The 19,061-nt window shown below is 33.7% G+C and overlaps 1 protein-coding gene across 1 annotated transcript; it reads right to left on the reverse strand.

Moving 5' to 3' along the window:
* Nucleotides 1-7,071: 7,071 nt before the first annotated feature.
* LOC119600426 (secreted RxLR effector protein 161-like) lies at nucleotides 7,072-7,641 on the reverse strand. Its single transcript, XM_037950638.1, has one exon. It carries the CDS (start codon nucleotides 7,639-7,641, stop codon nucleotides 7,072-7,074), a length of 570 nt encoding a protein of 189 aa, XP_037806566.1.
* Nucleotides 7,642-19,061: the final 11,420 nt, after the last annotated feature.

The raw sequence follows: 19,061 nt of genomic DNA on the forward strand, positions 1-19,061 counted from the left end.
TAAGTATTTTCTGATAATTTATGATAGAATAGTAATTACAATATCTTTATTAGTGTTAATCTAATTGATATTTTTAAGTAGTACTGCTAAAGAAAATAATTCGAAAACTAAACTAATGATTCTCGAAAATAATCTTTAGAATAATATCGGAAATTGTATTCTTTACACAAGTTGTAATAACATCAAAAATTGTACGACGAACAACCATAGAGTTATATGCAAAAATTTGATACTTATGACTTTTGACTTCCACTATCTCATTAGGACCGAGACTTTTAGGTCTTTATATAGATTGTTTAGATGACGCTTTATACCTGTTTTTATATTACCGTCCTTAATTCTTCATTTTGGTCAATTTGACCGCTAATTTAGATAGAATACGTTGGCTAAGGTAAATATCGCTGATGTTATGGATGTAATGCTAACATCCGCTGCATTGTATTATAATTGGTCAAATATATTCAAGTCTCTAAACCCAAATTTCGAACAAAATCTCAAAATCTGTACACAAAATGAGAAGAATATTTCAATATAAAAATAGTTTTTCAAAAAGTCCTATGTGGAGTTTTTTTGAATTGCGCTAAAACGCGTTAAAAATTTGGTTATTTTTCAAAGTACATATTATTTACATTAGTTAGCGAATCCGAAAAGATACATATTTTCTAAAGCAACGCGATACAACAAAAATACTGCTAATTTAACCTTTTTTTTACATTTCTGAAAACTTTGTTAAAACCCACATAGTACTAATATTCAAAACAGGGACGATGTTTAGTTATCAAGTTTACAGATTTTACAGTTTTTTTATAAAATCACTCATTTTTTTGGTCCCTAACGGTCCAATTTTTACTTTGTACCAATAATCAAATTACGGAAACCTATAGAGAGAGGTCCTGTCTACATTTCCTCTTATTTAGTTTTCAAGTTTACCGATAGGCCTCCGAACAAAACTCTTGTCAAAAACTCTTTTTTGACAAAATCACTCAACTTGTTTTTGAAACATAAGGGTTTAATTATACATTTCATAATATTTAGTTCTCAAGTTTACAGATAGGCCTCAGAACAAAATTTTCAGAAAACTATTTTTTGACAAAATCACTCAATTGGTTTTTGGCAAAATTACTAATTTTGTTTTTGATAAAATCACTCATTTTGTTTTTCGTCCCTAAGGGTCCAAATTTTTCTTTGTGCTAAAAATCGAAATATGGGAACCTGTAGAGGGAGATCCTACATTTACTCATATTCAGTTTTCAAGTTCCAGATATGCCTCCAAACAAAATTTTCAAAAAACTCTTTTTTGACAAATCCACTCAATTGGTTTTTGGCAAAATTACTAATTTTGTTTTTGATAAAATCACTCATTTTGATTTTGATAAAATCACTTATTTTGTTTTTGACAAAATCACTCAATTTTTTTAGGACCATAAGAGTTAAATTTTTTACTTTGTGCCAAAATTCGAAATACTGGGAACCTATAGTGGGATACCAGGCCTGCAATTCATAATATTTAGTTTTCAAGTTTAACGATAGGCCTCCGAAAAAAATTTCAAAAACTCTTTTTTGACAAAATCACTCAACTTGTTTTTGAACCATAAGGGTTTAATTATACATTTCTTAATATTTAGTTCTCAAGTTTACAGATAGGCCTCAGAACAAAATTTTAAAAAAACTCTTTTTTGACAAAATCACTCAATTGGGTTTTGGTAAAATCACAAATTTTGTTTCTGATAAAATCACAAATTTTGTTTCTGATAAAATCACTCATTTTGTTTTTGTTACCTAAGGCTCCAATTTTTTCTTTGTGTTAAAAATCGAAATATGGGAACCTATAGAGGGAGGTACTACATTTCCTCATATTCAGTTTTCAAGTGAACATATAGACCTCCGATCAACATTTTCAAAAAACAGTTTTGGCAAAATCACTCAATTGCTTTATGGACCATAAGGGTCCAATGTTTACTTTGTGCCGAAAATCGAAATATGGGCACCTATAGAGGGAGGTCCGGCCTACATTTTCTAATATTTAGTTTTCAAGTTTACGGATAGGCTTCCGAACAAAATTTTCAAAAATCGCTTTTTTGACAAAATCAATCAATTTGTATTTGGACTATAGGGTTCAATCTTTATTTTATGCCAAAAATCGAAATATTAGAACCTATAGTGTGAGGTCCGGCCTACATATCCTCATATTTAGTTATCAAGTTTACAGATTTTACTTTATTTTGATAAAATCACTCATTTTTTGGTCCCATAGGTTCCAATTTTTACATTGTGCTAAAAATCAAAATATGGGAACCTATAGAACCTATATTCCTCCGATCAACATTTTCAAAAAACAGTTTAGGCAAAATCACTCAATTTGTGGTCCAAACATAAGGGTCCAATTTTTCTTTGTGTCGAAAATCGAATAATATGGTCCTATGGTGTGAGGTCCGGCCTACATTTCCTCATATTCAGTTTTTAAGTTTTCAGATAGTCCTCCGAACAAAATTTCCAAAAATCTCTTTTTGACAAAATCACTCAATTTGTATTTGGACTATTAGGGTTCAATATTTTCTATTTGCGAAAAATCGAAATATGGGAACCTATAGTGGGAGTTCCGGCCTACCTATTTAGTTATCAAGTTTACAGATTTTTACCGATAGGCCTCCAAACAAAATTTTCAAAAACTCTTTTTTTACAAAATCACTCATTTGTTTTTGGGCCATAAGGGTCTAATTTTTTACTTTGTGCCAAAAATCGAAATACTGTCACCTATAGAGGAAGGTGCGGCCTACATATACTCATATTTAATTATCAATTTTACAGATTTTACTGCTTTTTTTATAAAATCATTAATTTTTTGGTCCCTAAGGTTCCAATTTTTACATTGTGCTAAAAATCAAGATATGGGAACCTATAGAACCTATATTCCTCCGATCAACATTTTCAAAAAACAATTTAGACAAAATCACTCAATTTGTTTTTGGACCATAAGGGACCAATTTTTACTTTGTGCCGAATATCGAATAATATGAACCTATAGTGTGTGGTCCGGCCTACATTTCCTCGTATTCAGTTGTTAAGTTTTCAGATAGTCCTCCGAACAAAATTTCCAAAAATCTCTTTTTGACAAAATCACTCAATTTGTATTTGGACTATCAGGGTTCAATTTTTCTATTTGCCAAAAATCGAAATATGGGAACCTATAGTGGGAGGTCCGGCCTACCTATTTAGTTATCAAGTTTACAGATTTTACTGTTTTTTATAAAATCACTAATTTTTTTGGTCCCTAGGGGTCCAATTTTTACTTTGTGCCAATTATCAAATTACGGAAACCTATAGAGAGAGGTTCTGCCTACCTTCCCCCTATTTAGATTTTAAATTTACCGATAGGCCTCCAAATAAACTTTTCAAAAACTCTTTTTTGACAAAATCGCTCAAATTGTTTTTGAACAATAAGGGTCAAATTTTTTATTTTGTTCCAAAAATCGAAATACTTGGAATCTATAAAGTGATGTCGGCCTACATTTCATAATATTTAGTTTTCAAGTTTACAGATAGGCCTCCGAACAATATTTCAAAAAACTCTTGTTTGACAAAATCACTCAATTGGCTTTTGGCAAAATTACAAATTTTGTTTTTGATAAAATCACTCAATTTGTTTTTAATAAAATCACTCATTTTGTTTTTGGTCCCTAAGGGTCATGAGAACCTATAGAGGGAGGTCCTACATTTCCTCATATTCCGTTTTAAAGATTCAGATATGCCTCCGAACAAACTTTTCAAAAAACTCTTTTTTGACAAAATCACTCAATTGGTTTTTGGCAAAATTACTAATTCTGTTTATGATAAAATCACTCATTTTGATTTTGATAAAATCACTCACTTTGTTTTTGACAAAATCACTTAATTTCTTTTTGGACCATAAGGGTTCAATTTTTTACTTTGTGCCAAAAATCAAAATATGGGACCTATAGTGGGAGGTCCGGCCTACAAATCCCCATATTTAGTTGTCAAGCTTACTTTGTGTCGAAAATCGAATAATGGGAACCTATAGAGGGAGGTTCGGCCTACATTATCTAATATTTAGTTTTCAAGTTTTCAGATAGTCCTCCGAACAAAATTTTCAAAAATCTCTTTTTTGACAAAATCACTTAATTCTTATTTGGATCATAGGGTTCAATCTTTACTTTGTGCCAAAAATCGAAATATTGGGATCTTTAGTGTGAGGTCCGGCTTACATATTCTCTATTTATTTATCAAGTTTACAGATTTTACTGTTTTTTGAAAAAATCACTCATTGTTTTGGTCCCAAAGGGTCCAATTTTTATTTTGTGCCAATAATCAAATTACGGAAACCTATAGAGAGAGGTCCGGCCTATATTTATTTTTGTTTAGTTTTCAAGATTACCGATAGGCCTCCGAACAAAATTTTCAAAAACTATTCTTTGACAAAATCACTAAATTAGTTTTTGGACCATAATGGCTACATTTTTTACTTTGTGCAAAAAATCGAAATATGTACTGGGAACCTATAAAGAGAGGCCCGGCCTACATTTCATAATATTTGGCAATACTGTGGCCTATAGAGGAATGTCCGGCCAACATTTTCTCATATATAGTTATCATGTTTACAGATAGGGCTCCGAATAAAATTTTCAAAAAGCTGTTCTTTGATAAAATCACTCATTTTGTTTTTGGGCCATAAGGGTATTTTACTTTGTGCCAAAAATCGCAATATTGTGACCTATAGAGGAAGGTCCAACCAACATTTCCTCATATATAGTTACGAAGTCTACAGATAGGGCTCCGAACAAAAATTTAAAAAATGTTCTTTGATGAAATCACTCAATTTGTTTTTGATCCCTAAGGGTCCAATTTTTACTTTGTGCCAAAAATCGAGATATAGGAAATTATAGAAGGTGGTCATGCCTACATTTCCTCATATTTAGTTTTAAAGTTTACAGATAGGCCTCCGAAGAAAATTTTCATGAAACTGTTTTTTGACAAAATCACTCAATTTGATTTTGGACCATAAAGGTCCGGTCTTCATTTTCTAATATTTAGTTTTCAAGTTTTCAGATAGTCTTTCGAACAAAATTTTCAAAAATCTCTTTTTTGACAAAATCATTCAATTTGTATTTGGACCATCAGGGTTCAATATTTTCGTTGTACCAAAAATCGAAATATGGGAACCTATAGTGGCAGGTCCGGCCTACATATTTAGTTAACAAGTTTTTTCGGTCCCTAAGAGTCCAATTTTTACTTTGTGCCAATAATCAAATTACAGAAAACTATAGAGAGAGCTCCGGCCTATATTTCTCATAACAAAATTTTCAAAAACTGTTTTTTGACAAAATCACTCAATTAGTTTTTGGACCATAAGGGTTATATGTTTTACTTTGTGCAAAAAATCGAAATACTGGGAACCTATAAAGGGGGGCCCGGCCTGCATTTCATAATATTTAGTTTTCAAGTTTACAGATAGTCCTCCGAACAAAATTTTCAAAAAAAAAAATATTTTGACAAAATCACTCAATTGGGTTTTGGCAAAATCACAAACTTTGTTTTTTATAAAATCACTCATTTCGTTTTTGGTCCCTAAGGGTTCAATTTTTACTTTATGCCAATAATCAAATTACGGATACCTATAGAGAGAGGTCCGGCCTACATTTTTCCAAATCTAGTTAATAAGTATTGGTGAAATTACTCATTTTGTTTTTAAACACTAAAGGTTCATTTTTTGCTTTGTGCCAAAAATCGAAATATGGAAACCTATAGAGGAAGGTCCGGTATACATTCCTCTTATTTAGTTTTCAAGTTTACAGATTTTTTACTTTGTGCTAAATCGAAATACTTGGAATCTATAAAGGGATGCCCGGCCTACATTTCATAATATTTAGTATTCAAGTTTACAGATAGGCCTGAACAAAATTTTTAAAAAACTCTTTTTTGACAAAATCACTCAAATGGTTTCTGGCAAAATTACTAATTTTGTTTTTGATAAAATCACTAATTTTGTTTTTGGGAACATATAGAGGGAGGTCCTACATTTCCTCATATTCAGTTTTAAAGTTTCAGATATGCCTCCAAACAAAATTTTCAAAATACTCTTTTTTGACAAAATCGCTCAATTGGTTTTTTGTAAAATTATCAATTTTGTTTTTGATAAAATCATTCATTTTGTTTTTGACAAAATCACTCAATTTTTTTTTTTCTTTTTTTTTGACGATAAGGTTCCAATTTTTACTGTGTGCCAAAGGCCGCAAATAGGGCTCCGAACAAAATTTTCAAAAAACTGTTCTTTGATGAAATCACTCAATTATTTTTGATCCCTAAGGGTCTAATTTTTACTCCGTGCCAAAAATCGAGATATAGGAAGTTATAGGAGGTGGTCCAGCCAACATTTTCTCATATATAGTTATGAAGTTTACGGATATGCCTCCGAACAAAATTTTCAAAAAACTTTTTTTTACAAAATCACTTAATTTGTTTTTGGACCATAAGGGTCCAATTTTTTACTTTGTCCCAAAAATCGAAACACTGTGACCTATAGAGGAAGGTCCGGCCTACATAACCTCATATTTAGTTATCAAGTTTACAGATTTTACTATTTTTTGATTAAATCACTCATTTTTTGGTCCGTACACAGAAAAAACTAAAAATATGTTTCAATTATCAAAGTAATTGTATCAAGCAAGTTATGCACCTATAACCAAAATTATGATATCAATTATCAAATTTGTAAAAAAATACTTTTTTTTGCAAATAACGAATTAATCAGAACAATTAATATCAATAATTGAGACAAAATTTAAAATTGGTTAATTCATTAATTGTATAAATTAAATATTTAATAAAAATAAAATCTAATTTTTATTAATTTATTATTGACTTCAAGTATTTATATTATTTAATAAAAGAAATTCAGATATTTATTTGTCAAGTCTTAGATTTGGAATGAAGAAAATTTTCATAAAAATTTTCATACATAAACATATTTAGAAACGATTGCTATATTAATTTTAAAACAAGTTACATTTCAATACCCTCTCTCAATCGTTGACTCCTAGTTTAGACCGAAGTTCACTAAAACGCTTGATATCTAAGGCCTTGATCTTTTGACCGTATAGACTCAATTTTTACATATCCTTTAGCAACATTATCACGAATGAAATGATGTTTTACATCTATATGTTTAGCTCTTTTGATTTCAGAAGTATTAGCCATACCGATGCACCCTTTATTGTCTTCATATATTGTGACAGTTTCATTTTTAATTTCTTGTAAATCTTGCATCAAACCACGTAACCATAAGGCTTCTGAAACTGCTGCACTTAATGCTATATACTCTGCTTCGCTTGAGGAAGTTGCCACTGTTTGTTGTTTCTTTGAAGACCATGAAACACAACAACCATAAACTTTGAACAGGTATCCACTAACTGATTTTCGATCATTTATATCATTTGCCCAATCAGCATCGGCAAATCCAAATATGGGAATTTCATTATTTGGGGAAAATACTAGTTTCATATTCTTTGTACCCTTTAAATAACGTACAATTCTTTTAAGATGTTGCCAATGTGTTTCAGTTGGATTTTCTTGAAATCGTCCCATATACGCCACACAAAAACATATATCAGGCCTACAACTGAGCATTGTGTACATCAAACTGCCAAGTAACACACGATATGGTTCGTTCACTTTCTCATTTATTTTGTTTCCAGGTAACAGTTGAAGTCCTTTTTCCATTGGTGTTTTTACTGGATTGCAATCAGCCATTCCAAACTTTGTTAAGACTTTTTCAATACTTGATTCTTGAGATAATTTTATTTTTCCTTCATGAAATTAAATTTTTATTCCAAGAAAATAGCTTAACATTCCACAGTCACTCATTTCAAATTTGGTTGATAGATCTCTTTTCAGTTTTTCAATGGATTTTTCTTGGTTTCCCGCAATCAGTAAGTCATCCACATATAGAACCACTATTAGTACTGTATTTTTATCAAATTTTGTATACAGACAATAATCTCTATTCGATCTTTGAAATCCCAACGACAGTAAAAACTCACTAAACTTGCTGTTCCAGCTACGTGGGGCCTGTTTGAGACCATATAATGACTTGTTGAGCTTAAGTACCATTCCCTCTCTTAATTGAACGCCTTCAGGTGGTTCCAGGTATATATTTTCATGTAAATGTTCATGTAGGAAAGCTGTTTTAACATCTAATTGATGGAAATGATAACCTCTGTACATTCCAACAGCAAGCACAACACGTATTGTAGTCAGCTTGGCTACTGGGGCATATGTCTCGTTATAATCGACTCCATACTTTTGTAGAAATCCTTTCACCACAAGACGACCATTGTATCTTGATGGTTTACCATTTGGATCCTCTTTTATACGAAAAACCCATTTAGATTTTAATAGTTGCACGTTCTTTGGTTTGTTTATAACTGTCCAAACGTTATTGTTATCCATTGACTTCAGTTCATCTGATATAGCAGCCTTCCACTCTTCAGTATCAAGTCTTCCAAATATTTCGGCATATTTTTCAGAAACAGCCTTAAAAACATTAACAGCAGAATCTGCTTGTAAACCAGTTATATAATCAAATAACTTACTTGGAAATTTGCGCTCCCGACCGCTCCGCCTAATAGATTCAACACTGTTTTCTTCTTGCGATGGGAGCGCAGTGGATACTTCATTAGAAACTGAATCTTGAATTTCCACCACATCATCATCATCGTCTGTTAAAATACTGGATTCAACTTCGTGACAGTTTTCCTCACTATTTGGTTCTGCCAAATCACAATTTACACCATTACATTCGCCTTCAGCAATTACTTCAGCCGCACTATCATTTTCATCAAGATTATTTTCTATAAGCGACTGAGCCACGGCACCGTTTTCATCATCACTACTCCCCTCTTGCTGGTGGCTTACTATCACACTATTTTCCCGTTGCTTGATATTATCTTTAAAAGGAAAACACGATTCATCAAATTTAATATCGCGTGAGGTTATAACTTTTCTTTTTTCCATATCCCAAAGTCGGTATCCATTATTAGTGTAACCAATCATCACCGTTTTACGACTTTTAGGATCGAGTTTCCTTCTTAATTGACTTGGGATCCACGCATACGCCTTACACCCAAATATACGCAATTTTGACAAATCAGGTTTCTTTCCAAACCATATTTCCGCAGGTGTTTTAAAGTTTTGTAGCGAACTTGTTGGGCATCGATATATCGTGTATGTTGCATTTAGAGCACCTTCATGCCACATGTTTTTCGGTATATTCGATTCAAAAAGCATGGCTCTTACCTTATCCATTAACGTGCGGTTGAATCGCTCAGCGACACCATTCTGCTGAGGACTATACGATATTGTGGTCTCAATTTGTATACCTTTTCTCTTATACCAATCTTGCTGCTCTTTTGAAAGGTATTCACGGCCCTGATCAGAAGTAATTTTTGATATTTTGGATCCAAACATTGCTGTTACCATGGCTTCATATTCTTTTAACGACTTAAAAACTTGAGATTTCTTTTCTATAAGATAAATGACAGAAAAATGACTGAAATCATCAATAAATGAAACAATGTAACGAGAACCATCCACTGCTACAGGATCTATCGGTCCACAGACATCCGTATGAATTCGTTCCAATATTCGTGTTGCTTTATTTCGAGTACCATCGAAAGGATCACGAGAATGTTTTGCTTCAACGCAAACATCGCAAAAGCCAATCTTTTCAACTTTATTTTTCAGATTTGGTATCATGTTGTTTTTAACTAAGGAATCCAATCCTTGTTGACCTACATGACCAAGACGACGATGCCATAAAACTGCATCATCCTTATTGCATACATTAGCTACAGGCTTTTCAATTACGATTTCAATTTCATATAAGTTGCCATTTAAGAAGCCAGTACCAATCACTTCTTTATCTTTCATAATTAATGCGCGATTGTCAACAAACTTCACTTGAGCACCAGCTTTTGTTAATTTTCGTACTGACATAAGATTGTCTCTTAGATCTGATGCATATAGAACCTCCTTTATTTCAATATCATACTCGGAATCCATTTTACAATGTATTTGGCCACTTGCTTTAGCTAATACAGATTGATGGTCTTTGGCAATATTGATTGCAATAGGAACATCCAGTTTCTTCAGTTCAGAAATATACCAACTTTCATTGACCAGATGATCGCTAGCACCAGAATCTAATATGAATCTTACTTTTGAGCCTTCATTATTTCGATTTGCACTAGTACCAGCCATAAAACAAAATCTTTTATCGGCAGCACGAGCTTCCCTAGTCTTGCAATCTTTGGCTTGATGACCGAATTTATTACATTTGTAACACTTACCGTTAAACTTTTTCTTAAAATGTTTTTTACTTGCAAATGCTGTCTTTTCTCCAACTTCAGCTTCAACACGATCATTAAGTTTAATTTCTTCAGCTATCAATCTTTCTTTTATGAATCCAAATGTAAGTTTGTTGTCATCGATGTTTTGCAACGCCGTCACTAAGGGATCGAATTTTTCAGGCAACGACAAAAAAATTTGTGTAATTAAATCAGCATCCTCTAAATTTGCTCCAGCCATCTTAAGTTGTCTTATTATATGTTCAAATTGTTCCAAATGTAATTTTATGGAATCCCTAGGCTTCATACGAAGTGTGGATAATTGTTTATAATAGATTTTTGAGCAAAAACCGATTCCAAATTTGCCCACATTTCCTTAGCGGTTACCTTGTCCCGAATATAACTTAAACAATCAGCATGAATGTAGCTTACCAAACGATCTTTGGCCTTCTTATCACGTTTAAAAAATTCTGCCCTTGCAGCAGCTTCTACGGGTGGATCATCGGTTAGAACGTCCAATATATTCAAAGAATCCAAATGAATCTTGACTCTGAATTGCCAATTATCATACCCACAACCGTTAAATTGCGGAATACCGTTTGCCAATTCTTTATTTTTGCCCATAACTATTGACTTCAAGTATTTATATTATTTAATAAAAGAAATTCAGATATTTATTTGTCAAGTCTTAGATTTGGAATGAACAAAATTTTCATAAAAATTTTCATACATAAACATATTTAGAAACGATTGCTATATTAATTTTAAAACAAGTTACATTTCAATATTTATTAATCAAATGAATTAGTTTGTTTGGTAAAAAATGTATTAAAAACCAATGATTAAAATAATCAAATTATTAATTGATTACTCACAATGTTAAAGGAATGCTTGACCTTTAACAATGCGTTGAGCATTTACAAAAAATATCACTTTATTATCAAATTTGAACATATAAAGTGTTTTATAAATTGTCAGGAAACTTGAATATTATATGCCTAAAATCGTATTGACTATTTAAGAATTATAAACATTGTTAGCATAAGAAATCAAAATAAAATATTAAAAAAAAAAGTTTGTTTGGTAAAAAATGTATTAAAAACCAATGATTAAAATAATCAAATTATTAATTGATTACTCACAATGTTAAAGGAATGCTTGACCTTTAACAATGCGTTGACCATGCAATCGCTTCAAAGGGCAAACAACCAATAGAGAGCGTGAGCTGCGAGTTCAGCATGGGCGTGATGTTGATAAGTTTGGCATCTCACCAATGTGTTAGCACCCTAAAGAACTTAGTGGAAAGTATCCCTCCTCCCTGGGACGGCGCTAAGCTGGGACTGACAAAGAAGAGCGAGCTTCCGGTATCGACCAGAAATCTTCGCCTCTAAAGCGGTCATATTCAAAATTAGGAAGGTGCCGATTGGAAGGGCTGTTACAACAAGCCTTGAAAAGGACACTAAAATACCTAAGACCACAGCATCAGTAGCAACTACTGATAACGTTAAGGAATCAAATCCTACAAGAGAGGAAGCTACCACTAACTCGCCAAAAGAAGGTGCGGCTGCCCTTTCCAAAATTGGGGAGGTGACGATTAAAAGGGATATCAAAACCGGCCCCGATAAGGACACTAAAACACCTAAGACGCTTCCCAAAGCATCATTAGCAAGTACTGGTAATTTTGAGGGGTCAAATCCTAAAAGCGAGGAGGAAATCACTCACCCGCCAGAAGACAGAACAGCAGTGCTGTCCAAAATTGGGAAAGTGTCGATTAAAAACACTGCTCTTGATATGCCTGATAAGGACACCGCAGTGCCATCAATGGTACCCACTGCATCAATAGCCACTTTAGGTTACCCGGAGGAGTCAAATCCAACGAGCTGGGATGTGATCACTAACTCGCTGGAAGACAGTTTAAATGGATGACAATGATTGAGGTTATCCAAATAAACCACCATCGGAGCGAGACGGCTAACAGCGCTCTGTTTGCTAAAATTTACACAGGTAAGATACATATAGTTTTAATCCAGGAACCTTGGACGATTCGCAACAAGGTTTCTGGATTTAATCACGTAAATTTCCAACTTTTCTACGCTGATACAGGGTCTCGACCAAGAACATGTATCTTATGTCACAAGGACTTATGTTTTCTCCTCTCAACAGGATTATCCACATCGGATGCAACGGTGCTGAAGCAAGTTCATTCTCCGACCTACGACCACCGCCAACGTCGAAGCTGATGAAACTGGTCGAAGAGACACAAAGGAAAAATAAGAAAATTGTAATAGGTTGTGATGCCAACTCCCACCATGTAGCTTGGGGTAGTACAAACACCAATCGCAGGGGACAAGCCCTTATTGATTTCCTTAATACTAAAGACTTGATCACATCGAACTTAGGTAATAAAGCTACCTTCGCCAATAGAATCAGAGAAGAAGTATTGGATATAACTATACGTTCAGAGAGCTTATAAACAAAATTCAGGATTGGAGAGATTCGGACGAGCACTACTTCTCTGACCATCGGTATATAAGATTCAAAATACTACGGCCGCCACCAAAGCCGATAAAGTTTCGGAATAAGTCAAAAACTAAAAAGACCGCAGTATACTGGGACGAGTATCGTAATAAACTTGGTGAATATAAGAAAATTGTTCGTAAATCCAAACGAAACTCCTGGAAACTTTTCTGTGAACAGGTAGACAGCGTAAATGACGTATCGAAGATAAAAAAATTCCTATCCAAAACTCATGTCCAACAGGAATCTATGATCGATGACACGGGCAGGAGGCTTGAGGAGGAGACAATGAAACTCCTAATGGACTCTCATTTCCCACCTGATATATCGAATAACATAGATGAACCTATATTGGACGAAGGGGAGGCTAACACGGAAATTGTAATTACATCTGATATGGTTAAAGGGGCAATCAAGAGCTTCGCTCCCTATAAAGCTGCAGGGCCGGATGGAATTTTCCCGGCACTTTTGCAGATGGAGGCGGGACTGGTTTCCGTACAGCTGTCTCAGATATTCACTGCATGCTTGAAATTCATATCCCCACATCCCCATTAAATGGCAGGATGTAAGGGTAATATTCATACCTAAACGAGGGACGATCGGTGGAAAACGCTTTAAACGAAGTTGTCCACTTCATAGATGCATCCTTTGATAGCAGGCTATATACACTGGCGGTATGCATTGACGTCGAAGGCGCCTTCAATAACGTGCATACTGATACTCTTCCTAGACCAGTTTTATGTTGACCGGGTGCTCCGTAACTGGATCAACCACATATTAATGTGTAATTAGACCAATTCTAGCTTATGCTTCAATAATCTGGTGGACTCCTTTAGACAAAAAGTGCAATATCAAACTACTACAGGGAGTTCAGCGTACATGCTGCTTGGGTATCTGGAAACGTTGCTAGATATACCACCCATTGAAACATATTTAAGATATGAGGCGGCGCTTACAGCCTAACGGCTCTTTACTTTAGGCGAACTGGCCAAAAACGGTTATAGGACACGTCATCAATGTATACTGGACACATTGGAAGGTTATACACAATCATCGGACGTGCCTGATCGTATACCAAACACATAATATGTCGGAAACTTTGAAACGCTGATCCCAGATAGAATGTCTTGGTCAAGCGGAACATTAGAGCAAATTCCAGTAGGAACCCGTTGTTACACGGATGACTCTAAATTGGGGGCAAAGCGGGGCTGGGGTTCTATATTGAAGACCCAGAAACAGAAATATACCACCGTTTACCAAATCATAACACAAGCTTCCAGGCAGAAGTACGAGCAATAACGGAATGCGTAAATTGGATTAGAATAAATATGGCGCCCACAGCGCTTAATATATTTACCGTTAGCCAGAAGGCAATTAGGGCGATATTAGGCGATAGAACTAAATCTAAGACCGTATTGGATTGTAAAAAAGCTTTAACTGAATACTCTCCCAGAGGTAAGGTTTACATCATATGGGTACCAGCCCACTCGCGGGTAGTCGGTAACGAAAGGGCGAATGTAATAGCTTTAAAGGGTAGGGAGCTCGTGGCAGTTAGCCTGTCTAATGCGAAATCATTCGACACAACAAAAGCTGAACTAAAAATATGGGTGAGAGAATCCCATAAGGCCTTTTGGAATAATGAAACAGTGGATAGAACCTCGCAGATCCTATGGAGTGACCCTGATGAGAACAAGACAAAAAATCTCCTCAAATTGAGTAAGTCTGAAGTTAGTATGATGGTACGTATTCTGAGTGGACACACAGGATTACGAGCTCATTTAGGCAAAATTGGACGTGCGGATTCAGACGAATGTAGAGCATGTGGAGAGGACAGCGAAACTCTGGAGCACTTTCTTTGCCGCTGCCAGGCATTCGTCGAAGTAAGATCCAAGTATCTTGGAAGTGATATTATTCCGGAAATAACATTCCTGACTAACACTTATTGGAAGATTCTTAGGAATTACGTTCAGGAAACCGAGTTTATGAACACTGCAAAATAATTCATTCAGTTCCTTTTTTTCATGATAAGGAGCGCACAACAGGACCGATAGTGGCCTAGCTGTATTTCTTCGGATTTGATGTAGTATACATCCTACTATCAACATACCTACCTACCTACCTCAACATTTTCAAAAAACAGTTTAGGCAAAATCACTTAATTCGTTTAGGTCTAATATAAAAGATTGTTGTTTTTTGGCACTCTCACGATTGATCTCATTGTTATTATCACTTTTTATTGAATTCCCTTAGCCATTATTATTATTATTTATTGCTTATTGCATTTCTTATAAGAAATAAATAGTTCAGTAATTAAGCATCAGTAAAAGTAATAACTGGCTACACGCATAATTGAAAAATGAAACATTATTGTTAATTTTTGTAACCCGGCAAATTTTATACTTACTTCTTTTTGGTAAGCAGTAAATTGTACACAAATATTTGTCCCCGCAAGCCCCCTCAACATATTCATTGTGTGATCCATATCGAACCGGATAAAACCTATAAACTACAAATGTTTCTTAAATAATTGTGCTTAACGATTTAAAAAAATTCCGAACTGTTATAAGTGGTGTTATTACTACTGCAAAGTCATAATAAAAAGGAGCTCAACGTCTCATCTATAATAAGTGTCACCTCATCATTTCAGCTTTACTAATATAATATCAACATCTCATTTGGGTTAAACAAAAATCGTTCACAGCAAGTCTTATAAAAAGGGTAATCTATTGCAAAACTAAACTACAAGGTATTGTAACAATTTAAAAATTTTAATTTACATACTTTATAAAAAAAAAATAATTAGACAACAATAATATCTACCTACCACTTTATATAAAAACCGTTACGATTTTTATGAACACCATATTTCCGTTGCTAATAACAACGAAATACATTTGTTCAAAAATAATTATTTGTATAACAATATCACAAGATCTACAAAAATTTTAAGATTATTGGTAACAGTATTGTTTATCTTCTACTAAAGAGAACATTCTATAGCCATAATATACAACCGTGGTAATAACAGCCTTGTGTATTAAGAGAATTATCAATAAGTACAACAGATATTTGTCCGAATAATTTTCTCACAATAACATAATCAATTTTAACAGTTCAATTTAATTGTAATACACCCTAAAAAATTTAAATTTATAAATATATAAACAAAATATCTTTTATCCATTTAACACATAAATTCTGGTTATTAAACTACTTTATAGATTTTGTGCATTTTTATTGATTTTAAATAATTTTTATCGTTCTTTTATTACTTTTTCTTGAAAAATAATAAAAAAGAATTAAAGCAACTATATTTATTTTTCGAAATAATTTTAAGTAATTTAGATTAAATTACTATTAGATATAATTCTAAATAATTAATTATTATTAAATATTCTCCAAAGAATTAAATTCTATATACAAACTTGGAATAAATAAAGTTAAAGAAAATAAATATTTTTGGTGTAAACTATTTTTGTGAATTTTTCGTTTAGCCCTTTGAAGCAATTTTTAAAACACGCTCTTAATTGGACAATTTTATAAAAACTTCCGACCAAGTGGTAGAGTTTGAAGCATTCTTCTCAGGTGTACCAGCTGTTAATCATAGCATACACACTTTACAAATACACAAAGATGAGATTCTCCGTCACTGGGATGAATTTAGAAGGGCTTATGTCGAAATTTTAGTTAATTATAAAACTCTTGGCAAAGAAGTAAAAGTGGAAACATTGAAAGAAAAAGAAAAAACCTTGCACTTTTGAAGATTGATACTAGAAACTGGGATGTTATTTTTGTTTTTTGTTGCGCGAAGTGCCTTCCTGACATTAGTCAATAGATGAGATTCTCCGTCACTGGGATGAATTTAGAAGGGCTTATGTCGAAATTTTAGTTAATTATAAAACTCTTGGCAAAGAAGTAAAAGTGGAAACATTGAAAGAAAAAGAAAAAACCTTGCACTTTTGAAGATTGATACTAGAAACTGGGATGTTATTTTTGTTTTTAGTTGCGCGAGTGCCTTCCTGACATTAGTCAATATTTGTGGCAGCAACACTTAGGAAATACTAAAGAGTTGCCATTGTGGCAAGAAATTGATAGTTTTCTGACCTGTAGGTATCAATCTCTTGAAGGTTTTGCTGACATTCGTTCAACTTCGGTCGATTCTCAAAATTTCTCAAGGAAAGCTAATTTCAAGAAACATAATTCTAATCAACTAGAAAAGATAAATAAATTTCAAACCAAGGTGTCTAATGATAAGACTAAAAAGTGTTCCCTTTGTAATGAGTTTCATCCCTTACGTATTTGTCCCGTTTTACTATCCATGTCTATTGAAGACCGTTATTCGGTGGCCAAAACGTAAAAACGGTGCACTAACTGTTTGAGAACACCTCATTCCTACAAAGCATACTTGTTCGCTCTGTAAACGAAAACATCACTCTCTCTTACATCGCTCTCAAAACCCGACTGTTTCTAATCAAACAAGCACTAGGCAACTCACTAATTCCTCAACAAATACAATCTGTGAATCAGCTCAACCACAACCGGTTAACAACCTCGACGAGTATGCTACAACTTCAGCTGAAACCAGGTTGCAGCAATCATACTCCACACAACTACAGTCCACTACACGTAATTCTATTGTTCTTGGTACAGCCTTAGTAGACATTTGCGTAGGAAACGTACGCCGTACAGTTAGAGCTCTTTTTGACTCAGCTTCAGAAGCAACATTCATTTCAAAGAAGCTCCAATCTACATTATTACTTCCCACAAAATCGTCCCATACTAATATAACAGGTTTAAGCGGTTCTTTAACCGCCACGGCAAGCCAAATTTGTCCCATACGAATAAGTTCACCGGTAGAAAAACTTTTCGAAACACCAGCTGACGCTTATGTCATCAATAAACTAACTGGAGATCTGCCTTATTACGAAATGTCTTCTCTTAAGAGCTTGAAGTTCTCGGATCTCCATTTGGCCGATAACTATTTTTCCAAAGCTTCAAAAGTTGAACTTTTGCTAGGTTGTGACAATTACCCTAAAATTATAAGAGATGGCATACGTTGGGATCATCAAAGATCTCTTGTTGCTCAACGTACCATTTTCGGAAGGATAATTACAGGCAGGTTACAATCCCATATTTCTACGTTGAACTCTGTGTAGTCTTTATTAATAATACTTTGGACCTAAATAAAGAAATAACCAAATTTTGGGAACTTGAAGAGGTGCCACAAGTAAGAACTATGTCAAACGATGACCTTTTCTGCGAAAATTTATACAAATCTACAACCTTTAGAGACAATTCTGGACGATTCGTCGTATATCTTCCTTTTAAATCAAATTTTCCTAATGATATACACCTCGGTCATTCTCGTAATTCAGCGTTAGCTCAGTTTATTAGAAATGAGACTAAACTTCTAAGAAACCCCCAATATAAAACTGATTACGACCAAGTAATCGAATAATATTCGATTCTAGGTCATATGATCAAAATATCAAATGATAATGATACCCCTAACTCATCATACCATTTACCTCATCACTCTGTCCTTAACCCATTCGTTCCCACTGTACTCGCTTGGGTACAAAAAACAACCGGTTTTATAATGTTAGCTTATCCATATTACTGAGTTTTTTGTAAAATTTGTTTTTTGGAACATTACTTTAGGATCTAAAGCGTAAATTTACCGAATTATAAAGTCATAAAAACATAACGGTAAATTTTAAATTATTTTTTTGGCAACAGAGTTTTTAAATTTTTAGATTTTTTGCTTCGTTCTTTGCAATTTGATGTCAAACTCATTCATTTTGAGTTGAATGGATTAGAATTTTACAGAAAAATAAAGTAAACAGATCAGCCCATTAGGATTTTGTTAAAAAATATTTAAAAATTAGTTTTTAATTTTTATAAGCTTAAATATTGGTGTACTCGCTTGGGTACAATGGGACTACCCATGCGTATTTTTATACCCACCATCACAAAAGATGGGGGGTATATTGATTTTGTCATTCCGTGTGTAACACATCGAAATATTGTTCACAGACCCCATAAAGTATATATATATTCTGGGACCTCGTAAGATTCAAAGACGATCTAGCTATGTCCGTCCGTCTGTCTGTTGTTGGCACGATAGCGTCCACAAAAAAAGAGATATTGAGATGAAATTTTCCCAAAATATTTTTTATTGATCAG

The sequence above is a fragment of the Lucilia sericata genome, unplaced genomic scaffold (genome assembly GCF_015586225.1).
Source record: "Lucilia sericata isolate MDLA Ls3-8-SP2 unplaced genomic scaffold, ASM1558622v1 Contig000004F_arrow, whole genome shotgun sequence".
Lineage (NCBI taxonomy): Eukaryota > Metazoa > Arthropoda > Insecta > Diptera > Calliphoridae > Lucilia > Lucilia sericata.

What these genes read in the sequence shown, in the direction of transcription:
- LOC119600426 (XM_037950638.1), bottom strand. Translation starts at nt 7,641, where the DNA reads ATGCTCAGTTGTAGGCCTGATATATGTTTTTGTGTGGCGTATATGGGA.